Below are 12,211 nucleotides of genomic sequence, written 5' to 3'. Positions count from 1 at the left end.
GATACTACTGTACCCCTGATAATTTGGTCAGATGTGTGTGTGTGTGTGTGTGTCTATGTGTACAGTAGGTGACATGTCCATGATAGCTATCTAATAACTATAGTTATGCTAGGTAATGGTTTGGCTTATCATGTTCATGTCTATGTAGAAGAAGACTGTAGGGGGAAGTGGATAGGACTCAGGGACAGGTATCAGAGAGAGAGAAGGGCAGAGAAAGAGAAGAGGTCTGGGTCAGCAGCTTCAGGCCAGCAGCCTTGGCGCTTCTGCCACATTCTTTCTTTTCTGGATACATTTATTGTACCTAGGGCAATGAGTGGCAATTTTACAGCCAGACCCTCTACTACGTCATCCACAAGTGTTGTCCCCACCGGTGCATCAAGACCCTCTACAACGTCTACATTATCCACGAGTATGACCACCACCGGTGCAGCCATGGAAGATTATGAAATGGAGGAAGCACCTCTGGATCTAGGACCACCTGAGATTATTATGAACCTCACGGAAGTGACCACTGAGGACCTCGTTGAACAGCATGTGGCCCGTGGAGAGAAACGAAGAGGAACAACGTCACACCAGGCGTCATCGGAGGTACCAGCCCCCAGATCCACTCAACTCATTTCAGCAGAGGCTCCTCCAAGCCGTCGAGAGGGATGCAGCCCAACCTGATGCTTACAGGAAGGAGGATGAAGAGACCCTCTTTGCCATGAGCCTGGTGCCAACACTGAAGAGGCTGCCTCAGCAAAGAAAAGCAGCAGTCAAGGTTAAAATGTATCAGCTGCTTTTCAATGACAAGTTCAAGGGTACGTTTTTTTTTCTCTCCACATCACAGGTAGTGTCATTAAGTGTTGTGACAGTAAAGTAAAGTAGGTCATTTTTACAGTATACTCATGTAGGTTAATTGGTATTTCAGATCAAAGTATAAATATGAGGAACATGTATAGCTGTTGTTTCTGGGTTAGAAAATATCCTAAAACAACAGTTTGCTGTCTAAATATTTGCCTGTCACAATCATCTTTTGATCTGAAATACACATTCCATGAGTAAACAGCAAGTATTACCAACTTTACCACACTGTTCCAATATTTATGCCACTAACGACACTATACAAGCAGTATTTAGTTAACATAAATCTCACCTTTTATGGTGTTATATTATGTAATGTTTGTATGTGTTGTTTTTCTCTTCCCTTCCATATGTAACGGATGTGAAATGGCTAGCTAGTTAGCGGGTACGCGCTAATAGCATTTCAATCGGTTACGTCACTTGCTCTGAGACCTGAAGTAGGGTTTCCCCTTGCTCTGCAAGGGCCGCGGCTTTTGTGGAGCGATGGGTAACGACGCTTCGTGGGCGACCATTGTTGATGTGTGCAGAAGGTCCCTGGTTCGCGCCCGTGTCGGGGCGAGGGGACGGTTTAAAGTTATACTGTTACATTGATGCTGTTGACCCGGATCACTGGTTGCTGCGGAAAAGGAGGAGGTTGAAAGGGGGGTGAGTGTAACGGATGTGAAATGGCTAGCTAGTTAGCGGGTACGCGCTAATAGCATTTCAATCGGTTACGTCACTTGCTCTGAGACCTGAAGTAGGGTTTCCCCTTGCTCTGCAAGGGCCGCGGCTTTTGTGGAGCGATGGGTAACGACGCTTCGTGGGTGTCAGTTGTTGATGTGTGCAGAGGGTCCCTGGTTCGCGCCCGGGTCGGGGCGAGGGGACGGTTTAAAGTTATACTGTTACACATAGATGGAGTCAATTTAGCCGACCAGCTCACAGGAAGGACAGGAAGAGGAGAGGAAGGACAGGAAGAGGACAGGAAGGACAGGAAGAGGACAGGAAGGACAGGAAGGACAGGAAGAGGACCGGAAGAGGACAGGAAGGACAGGAAGAGGAGAGGAAGGACAGGAAGGACAGGAAGGACAGGAAGAGGAGAGGAAGAGGACAGGAAGAGGAGAGGAAGAGGACAGGAAGAGGACAGGAAGAGGACAGGATGGACAGGAAGGACAGGAAGAGGAGAGGAAGAGGACAGGAAGGACAGGAAGAGGAGAGGAAGAGGACAGGAAGGACAGGAAGAGGACAGGAAGAGGACAGGAAGGACAGGAAGAGGACAGGAAGGACAGGAAGGACAGGAAGAGGAGAGGAAGAGGACAGGAAACACAGGAAGGACAGGAAGAGGAGAGGAAGAGGACAGGAAGGACAGGAAGAGGACAGGAAGGACAGGAAGAGGACAGGAAGGACAGGAAGAGGAGAGGAAGAGGACAGGAAGGACAGGAAGAGGAGAGGACAGGAAGGACAGGAAGAGGAGAGGAAGAGGAGTTGTCTGGTTGCTGTTTTGACCTCCCTCATTGTACCTTTCCTTTCACACACACGTCAGTTCCCTTTAAATTCAGTCAATTCATAAAGTCATTTGTTTATAAAGTCTTAGGATAGCATTCATTATTAGTGTTACATAGATTTCTGAATTGACAGAATTGAAACTCACACACCGGAGAATTCACAGATGCTCTTGTTGGTCTCTTACGAGACTAAAGGTGAATATATTTCTTTCATTTAAAACCACTTGAAAACCAGAGTGTTGAAACTGTTTGTGAAGTTATGTTCCATCGACTGGTCCATGACGTCCAAGGGCCATTTGTTTGTTTAGCTGTGTTATGGTTACACATTATTTTATTTTTTCCAGAGACAGAGACACATACACCTCTTCTCCACTCCTCTCTGTCCCTCAGATCTCCAGTGCCCTGCCTTCTCTCTCTATGGCCATGTCTGAAGTTCCCCTACTACGTCTAGGCTTTATGAGTTGTCCCTGTATCGGTCTGCAGTTGTGCCAAAAATACATGCTCTTGTTGTTCTCTTACAGATTACAGGCCACACATTCATTTTAATTATTTTTTACACGCACATACACACCTCTTTTAATAGTTATATATATTTTTTAAACATTTTTACAACACACATACCTGTCATGTTCTTTCCTGTACTTGAATACTAATTAAATAATGTTTTCATAGTCAGTTGTTTCAGTTGTTTATTAATATCTAATTTAGACTTAATCTGCTTATTTCTTGATGAAAGTAAAAACATTCTCTTCCTAATTCGTTTTTTTACCACCTGTTTTTTGTCAGGCCAGTGAACATGGTTACCCTTTCCCTTTGTTATCATACTTAACTGTATGTCGTATAACCTTAATAAGTGCTCCTGCTCACCTGATGTACCATGCCAGGTGTGTATAATACTGACGTTAATGGGAGAGGGAAGGGGTTTTAAGGTGTGGTCTTTACTCCCAAATTTCACTTCAATATAACTTCCAAATGAAGAGAGACAATGATACATAAAGTAATCTGGGGGGGAAATGCAACTTTATGGACAACGGTGGATGGCTCTTAAAATAACCTTTGTGTTACGGGGCTCTTAAAAGAGCAGTTTCACTCCACGGCATACTGCCATGGGACTTCACCTGCTGGCGATGAGAAGTAGGTGGTCAGCTTCTCCCTCACCTGGAGTGCCTGTCTGGGGGCGTTGTTGGCACCTGCCCTGGTGACATCAGGTAGGTGACCATTTGGCGTGCCCATCTCCATCCGGAGCGGCTCCTGGAATGACCTCCGCGGGTAGTTATAGAGAACACATGTGGCCTTCACGCAGGCATCGACATTTGAGGGGCTGAGACCAAGCACTCTCCAATACATTCTCCACCGGGCTGCCAGAATCCCAAAGGTGCATTCAACAACTAACCTTGCCCTGGATTATCGTTTGTTAAAGATCCTTACAGGCTTTGGCAATTGCAGCTGGCGTCCAGCGTAGGGCCTCATGAGGTTCAAAGTCATTATTCAGACCATGTTTTTAGACAGGATATCCTGTCTCCCTTTGTAGTAGTAGGATCTCGATGTTAACTCCTCTCCTTGGTAGAACTACATCCTCAATGCCTGTGTATTTGAGAGAGGAGATGGGATGGTTAGCTTCAACAAAGTGAGCTGCTACTGGATAGTCAATGTTCTTTACACCTGATTGAGCTGCGGTGTTCAGCTATGCGTTGTTTTAATTGTCTTTTCGTTTGTCCTACATAGGCTTTTCCACATGAACAGGTGATGAGATAGATTACTCCATTGGTCTTGCATGAGATGATACCTATAACAGGGATTTTTCTACCTGTATGTGGGTGTCTGAAGAAGGATGTTTTTATAGTGCTATTGCACTGTGCGCATGAGCCACGTTTGTAGTTCCCATTTGGAATGGGTGTCAAGAGTGTCTGAGGGGGCTCAGGGGGCAGGTCAGATCTCACCAAGATATCTCCAATATTGTGACCACGCTTATAGACCACCAGTGGGGGTTCCTTGAAGAGGTGTGTGATTGTTTTGTCTGATTGCAGAATATGCCAGTGCTTTTTCAGGATTGATTTCATTTTCTCAGAAAAAAGGTATACAACCTTAACAAAACATATGTCTCTGCCCTCTTTTACGAGATGTGGCTGATTTAAACAGCTATAATATTTGTTTCAATTAAGAAATAACACTTTTTTTGGACGACATATTGTTTCTGAATGGCTGCTGGGTAATTTGATATGCATCAAAATCTTCGTTTGTAGGCATCGAATTGAGCGAATGCTGCGCAGGTTCACTGAGTTGCAAACCAAATGGATAGGTCTAGCTCATTGATTTGTAGATCTGACTCAGTTGCTACCTCAGATTATGAGCCTAGCAGGTGTCGTGAATGATTTAAGTAGTACCCACAGAAGGCCACAGGGAGGGGACAAGAGAGCTATAAACGCATACTGTTTTTTGCCTTAAAAACCCTAAACCAAACAATCAATCAAATGTATTTATAAAGCCCTTTTTACATCAGCAGATGTCACAAAGTGCTATACAGAAACTCTTACCCTATGTATAATCAATTTTATCCTTAACCCCTAACCCCATAACCCTACGTGTTACCTATCTTAGCCTTATTTATTTTTATTTTTATTTCACCTTTATTTAGCCATGTAGGCTAGTTGAGAAGTTCTCATTTACAACTGTGACCTGGCCAAGATAAAGCACAGCAGTTTGACACATACAACAACACAGAGTTACACATGGAATAAACAAAACATAGTCAATAATACAATAGAAAAGAAAATCTATATACAGTGTGTGCAAACCTTAACCCTAACCATAATTCTAGGGTAGTGTGGCGTAGAACACGTTTAGAAACTATTTTAGTAATAATATTATGTTAGTAAATACAATTATAGTACTAAATAGCATTTTGATTATTTTGTTAATAAAACCTGTCTAAGCATTTTGCTGTTTTTATTTTGTTATTAGTGTTTTGAACTGTGACCTAGTAACCTCTTTGTGAAAGTCCATAAATTGGGATAGGTGGGGCAGGTTTGAGACTGATCTAAGGAATTAACAAGAAAAATACGCTTTATTCTCAGCTGCCTCACCAATGTCTGTAATGAATTAATAACTTTTAATTACTAAATGTTTCCAATAGATGGCAGCATAAAACCACGAAGTACTGATACTCCTTATAGCCTCATTATTACCGCAACTACCTGGAACCCCTGCACATTGACTCAGTACTGGTACTCCTTATAGTCTCATTATTACCTTAACTACCTGGTAGCCCTACACATTGACTCAGTACTGGTACTCCTTATAGCCTCATTATTACCACAACTACCTGGTACCCTGCACATTGACTCAGTACTGGTACACCTTATAGTCTCATTATTGTTATTTTGTGTTACTATTTCCTTTTTTTAATTTACAAGGTATAAGGGCAACGTATCATGTCTGGTGAACAGGTCAGAGTTCCATATCCTCAGTCAGACCAGTAGAAACTGGATCAGTAGCACTACAGGGTATCACGTCTGGTGAACAGGTCAGAGTTCATATCCTCAGTCAGACCAGTAGAAACTGGATCAGCAGCACTACACGGTATCACGTCTGGTGAACAGGTCAGAGTTCCATATCCTCAGGCAGACCAGTAGAAACTGGATCAGCAGCACTACAAGGTATCACGTCTGGTGGAGCATGTATCAATTTTGATAGGACGGAAAGACAGGGAACGCTGCTCTCAGATCAGTTTTCTCCATTCAAATCTTTCCTCAACATAATAATTATTTCGCAATACTGATGACGGATCAGCATCGAGATAAATATTATCACCTATGGCTACAAATATTGATGCGGCTTATTCTAATGCCTAACCAATAAAAATGCACTAAATCACAGATTTGGCACATAATTGTGATCGTGTTAGGCTACACATCATGAAATATATGGAGATAAATTATTGGCCATCACAAAGAGACGGATAAACCATGTGATTCTAAGTTTAGCAGAGATCTTCTGTGTATAAAGTCACGCGGAAGGGCAAGAAAGCAACTAATGACACACTCAGCTGTTCTAGTGGTCTGAGGCAGGTGTTAGATTACGAGCGTTTTCAACGTTAGTAACGATGTTTTTATGAAACAGCTCAGAGATTTAACAATGATAATACGAAGATTCTAATGATGAACTGAGCCTTGAAATGCTTTTGGGAAACCAGACCCTGAAAAACATCTGCTAAATGACTAAAATGCCAAATGTAAATGTTATACATACAGATCTCATATTACTGAATTGAATTATTATTTTAAAATATGTAAATATTGATGTCACAAGTGTATAATTTGTACAGTTCTTTATTAAAATGTATTTATTTGTAACATTTGACTGTGTAAAACCTAGAAGTACTACATATTTCTCTGAGATTGAGGCAGACATATAGAATTTAGCAAAAAAACATTTGTCTCTCTGAAATGAAGTGATAGATTATAAACAATTATAAACAAAGACATGTCTGAACAACCCCCATGCCATGATTAGATCGTGAAAAAACACAACCATTTATTTGAGAATTTCTTTAAACAATAATAGCTAATTGACGAACATTTCTGAAAATGGATATATATAGCGTTTTGGAATGAAACTGTTGTTTCCCCATCTGAGCTCAGAGTAGATGAGAGATGTAATGTTTGTCTCTGTTGTGTTGAAGCCCAATCAAGCAGGAGAGACCAGCCTCCCCTGTACCCAGTTGTGTGTCCATGAAGAGTGACCGGTCTATGGGTAAACCTATACAGTTTAGAGAGGGATACTTTTCTACTGAACAAAGGTAAGAAGAACTCATGGGTCATGGTCAGTGAGTTAAACAACACTGTCTCCAGTCATTTCTCCTCTCCCATTTTCCCATTTAATTAGATTGTTTTCATAATCCATAGGCTAATCCTTTTGTCCATTTTCACAGTCCTAAAACAATATTAAACAAACACAACATTCCCTCCGTGTGTGTGTGTGTGTGTGTGTGTGTGTGTGTGTGTGTGTGTGTGTGTGTGTGTGTGTGTGTGTGTGTGTGTGTGTGTGTGTGTGTGTGTGTGTGTGTGTGTGTGTGTGTGTGTGTGTGTGTGTGTGTGTGTGTGTGTGTGTGTGTGTGTGTGTGTGTGTGTGTGCACTCCCTGGATGAGGAGATGTAATCTCATGTTTTGTCCACAGAAACCAACAGGAGAGATCAGAGTCAGAGATGCTCAGTGTTCCGTCTTCCCAGAGTCATCAAACAGACCTGGCCTCCATATTCAATGTATGTGGTCCTGTTATGTACATTTCTTTTTGTTTACCTCAAGTAAAGTTGATTTGTCAATCATTCATTAATGTGTTGATGAGAAAGCATTTCTTCTCTTGCTTAACATATTTACTTGATTTATTTCAGTTGCTTGAAGAGAATATTTTGACATTTGTGAAGAATGAGCTAAAGATTTTCAAGAGGATTCTTAGTCCAGAACTCCCAGAAGGCTTTGAGAGTCAGAAGCAGGATAAGCAAGTGGTGGACACTGAGGATGAGAAGCAGGAGAGCAGTGCCAGAGAGGGGGCTCTGAAGATCACACTGCACGTCCTGAGGAAAATGAACCAGAAGGAGCTTGCTGACACACTGGAGAACTGTAAGATCTGTTTTCCTCATGTTGAATGCTGTTTTATAACATTTAAAAGCTGTAGCTAAATTACAGCTAAAGTAGCTGTGTAACTCAATGACATTGTAGCAGATTTAACACAACACCTCATCAAGTAGCAGCAGAGATGTGTTGTGTTGATTAATTTAGAGAGAGAGAGCGAGAGAGAGAGAGAGCGAGAGAGAGCGAGAGAGAGCGAGAGAGAGCGAGAGAGAGAGAGCGAGAGAGAGAGAGAGAGAGAGAGAGAGAGAGAGAGAGAGAGAGAGAGAGAGAGAGAGAGAGAGAGAGAGAGAGAGAGAGGTCACACTAGTCTGTAATACATTATGAAAACATTTACACATTGTACAGTCAGTTAAGAGAATAAATTATATTTTAAAACTATATAACAGTCCTACAATACTGTAGGCATTAAAACAGACGTAATATTAATATCCTCTATGTTATTTCTAGATTCAGATGAGCTTGCTGTGATTTGCCAACGTGAACTCAAATCTAATCTAAAGAAGAAGTTTCAATGTGTATTTGAGGGGATCGCTAAACAAGGAAACCCAACACTTCTCAATAAGATCTACACAGAGCTCTACATCACAGAGGGTGGGACAGGAGAGGTCAATAATGAACATGAGCTGAGACAGATTGAGACAACAACCAGGAAGCAAGCAAGACCAGAGACTGCAATCAAATGTAACGACATCTTCAAAACCTTAACTGGACAAGACAAACTTATCAGAACTGTGCTGACAAAGGGAGTCGCTGGCATTGGAAAAACAGTCTCTGTGCAGAAGTTCATTATGGACTGGGCTGAAGGAAAAGCAAATCAGGATGTCCAATTTGTATTTTCATTCCCTTTCCGGGAGCTGAATTTGAGGAAAGAGGACAAATACACTTTGATTGAACTTCTTAATCACTTCTCAATGGAAACCAAACTATCAAGAATCTCTAACTTCGACAAGTACAAAGTTCTGTTCATCTTTGATGGTCTGGATGAGTGCCGACTGCCCCTAGACTTCCAGAAGAACAAGATCTGTTGTGACGTCACAGAGTCAACTTCAGTGGATGTTCTGCTGACAAATCTCATCAAGGGAAATCTGCTTCCTTCTGCTCTCCTCTGGATAACTACCCGACCTGCAGCAGCCAATAAGATACCTTCAGGGTGTGTTGACCAGGTGACAGAGGTACAAGGGTTCAATGACCCACAGAAGGAGGAGTACTTCAGGAAGAGATTCAGTGATGAGGACCTGGCCAGCAGAATCATCTCACACATAAAGACATCAAGGAGCCTCCACATCATGTGCCACATTCCAGTCTTCTGTTGGATTTCTGCAATAGTCCTTGAACACATGCTGAAACATAAGCGAGAAGAGATGCCCAAGACTCTGACTGAGATGTACACACACCTTGTGGTGTTTCATACCAAACAGAAGAATGAAAAGTATCTTGGGAAAGAAGAGACAGGTCCACACTGGAATAAAGAGAGCATTCTGTCACTGGGAAAACTGGCTTTTCAACAGCTTGTGAATGGCAATCTTATTTTCTATGAAGAAGACCTGAAAGAGGCTGGCATTGATGTCAATGAAGCCTCAGTGTACTCAGGATTGTGCACACAGCTCTTTAAAGAGGAATGTGGGCTGTACCAGGACAAGGTGTACTGCTTTGTTCATCTGAGCATTCAGGAGTTTCTGGCTGCGGTATATGTGTTCCTCTCATTCATCAACAACAATGACAATCTAATGGACAAACTGAAAACAAAAGACAAATCTGAAGTTACTTTCTACAAGAGTGCTGTGGATAAAGCCTTACAAAGTGAGACGGGAAACCTGGACCTGTTCCTCCGCTTCCTTCTGGGCCTCTCAATGGAGTCCAATCAGAAGCACTTACGAGGTCTACTGACAAAGACAAGAAGCAGCTCACAGAGCCATGAAGAAACAGTCAAGTACATCAAGGAGAAGATCAGGGAGAATCCCTCTCCAGAGAGGTCCATCAATCTGTTCCACTGTCTGAATGAACTGAATGACCATTCTCTAGTGGAGGAGATCCAAAGCTTCCTGAGCTCAGGAAGTCTCGCAAAAGCCAAATTGTCATCTGCACAGTGGTCAGCTCTGGTCTTTGTGTTGCTGACTTCAGAAAAGGAGCTGGATGTGTTTGACCTGAAGAAATACTCCAGATCAGAGGAAGGTCTTCTGAGGCTGCTGCCAGTGGTCAAAGCCTCCAGAGTTGCTCTGTGAGTAAATAAAATGACATATAAGAACTAATCATCAGGAAGAAATATTCAGTTTCTAGAAAAATATGTATTATAATATGTGTATAATATTATATTGAAAAACATATTGAATAAATGCATTGATGTTCACATTAGTATAACATTATGACCATACAATTCCAGGAGACTATGTAGGAGACAGAAGTTGAATCTGTATGCTGTTTGAGAGAAAATCCAAATGCACCTGCCATTGTCCTTCTACACTACTGGTGTTAAATGAACAATGTGTTTGTGAAGTCATGATGTTCTCTTTGTCAGGCTGTCAGGCTGTGGAGTCACAGAGGAAGGCTGTGCCTCTCTGGTCTCAGCTCTGAGGTCAAACCCCTCACACCTGAGAGAGCTGGACCTGAGTAACAATGACCTGTAGGATTCAGGAGTGAAGCTGCTCTCTGCTGGACTGGGGAATCCCCACTGTAAACTGGAGACTCTGAGGTCAGTATTCCTGTAGTTGGTCAACAAGTGATAACTGTTCATCAGATCCACATGTGTTTACCAGGCACACATAGTCCACACCATATGTGTTTGGACAGTGAAGCTTACAGTTTTAAATTTGGTGCTATGCTCCAGCATTTTGGATTTGAGATAGAATGTCTCATATTAGGCAACAGTACAGAATGTCACCTTTTATTTAAAGGTATACATACATATATATTTTACCGTTTAGTCTTAATTTTTTGGACAAATTAATTTTGTCAAATGTTCTGTTTAATCCAATATTCTTTGCTTGCAGTGATTACATCAAGCTTGCGATTCATTTGTTGAATTCATTTGCAGTTTGTCTTGGTTGTGTTTTGGATGATGTTTTTCCTAGTAGAAACTGAATGGTGAATAATGTTCTGTCATTTTAGAGTATCTTCACTTGTATTGTCAGTAAGAATAGAAGATGTTTCTGAACACTTCTACATTAATTTGGATGCTACCATGATTATGAATAATTATGAAAGAATCTTGAATGATGATGAATGAGAAAGTTACAGAGGCACAAGGATCATTCCCCCTCTGTTATTGGTAATGGTGAGAGGTCAGCATGTTTTGTTGTAGCCTCTGTTATTGGTAATGGTGAGAGGTTAGCATGTTTTGTTGTAGCCTCTGTTATTGGTAATGGTGAGAGGTCAGCATGTTTTGTTGTAGTCTCTGTTATCGGTAATGGTGAGAGGTTAGCATGTTTTGTTGTAGCCTCTGTTATTGGTAATGGTGAGAGGTTAGTATGTTTTGTTGTAGCCTCTGTTACTGGTAATGGTGAGAGGTTAGCATGTTTTGTTGTAGCCTCTGTTATTGGTAATGGTGAGAGGTTAGTATGTTTTGTTGTAGCCTCTGTTATTGGTAATGGTGAGAGGTTAGCATGTTTTGTTGTAGCCTCTGTTATTGGTAATGGTGAGAGGTTAGTATGTTTTGTTGTAGCCTCTGTTACTGGTAATGGTGAGAGGTTAGCATGTTTTGTTGTAGCCTCTGTTATTGGTAATGGTGAGAGGTTAGTATGTTTTGTTGTAGCCTCTGTTATTGGTAATGGTGAGAGGTTAGTATGTTTTGTTGTAGCCTCTGTTATTGGTAGTGGTGAGAGGTTAGCATGTTTTGTTGTAGTCTCTGTTATTGGTAATGGTGAGAGGTTAGCATGTTTTGTTGTAGTCTCTGTTATTGGTAATGGTGAGAGGTTAGCATGTTTTGTTGTTGTAATATTCATATGTGTAAACATACTGAATTGTAATTGGATGCATTTTACCGCCATATCATACTGTGCTATGATTGGTTAAGACCACCCAAATGGTTAGGTCATGGTCAGTTTGATCCTGGTTGGCGATACGTGAACATGCCAGTTATAGCTAGCTAATAAAGAGCTACGTTAAGAAATATCCGGTAGTACTGCATTTTATTATTTTGTACAAAGTGTGCAAAACAAGACAGTTGTAGCCCCTGTAACTTTTTCACATCAAAGTTTTCATGATTGATTTATGATTTGAATTAGTTATGGCATCATCAGGATTAGTTTAGTCGTGTTTAGA

The 12,211-nt window shown here is 41.5% G+C and overlaps 1 protein-coding gene across 1 annotated transcript; it reads left to right on the top strand.

Moving 5' to 3' along the window:
* Positions 1-8,439: 8,439 nt before the first annotated feature.
* Positions 8,440-10,176, top strand: LOC120017967 (NLR family CARD domain-containing protein 3-like; the record flags this gene model as incomplete). Its single annotated transcript, XM_038960927.1, has 1 exon — positions 8,440-10,176. A coding segment is annotated over one exon (1,737 nt), but the record flags the coding sequence as incomplete, so codon positions are not given.
* Between the last annotated feature and the right edge of the window lie 2,035 nt (positions 10,177-12,211).

This window comes from Salvelinus namaycush, chromosome 22 (assembly GCF_016432855.1).
Source record: "Salvelinus namaycush isolate Seneca chromosome 22, SaNama_1.0, whole genome shotgun sequence".
Lineage (NCBI taxonomy): Eukaryota > Metazoa > Chordata > Actinopteri > Salmoniformes > Salmonidae > Salvelinus > Salvelinus namaycush.
The sequence above is the reverse complement of the archived record's forward strand: the minus strand, read 5'-3'. Positions and strand labels throughout refer to the sequence as shown.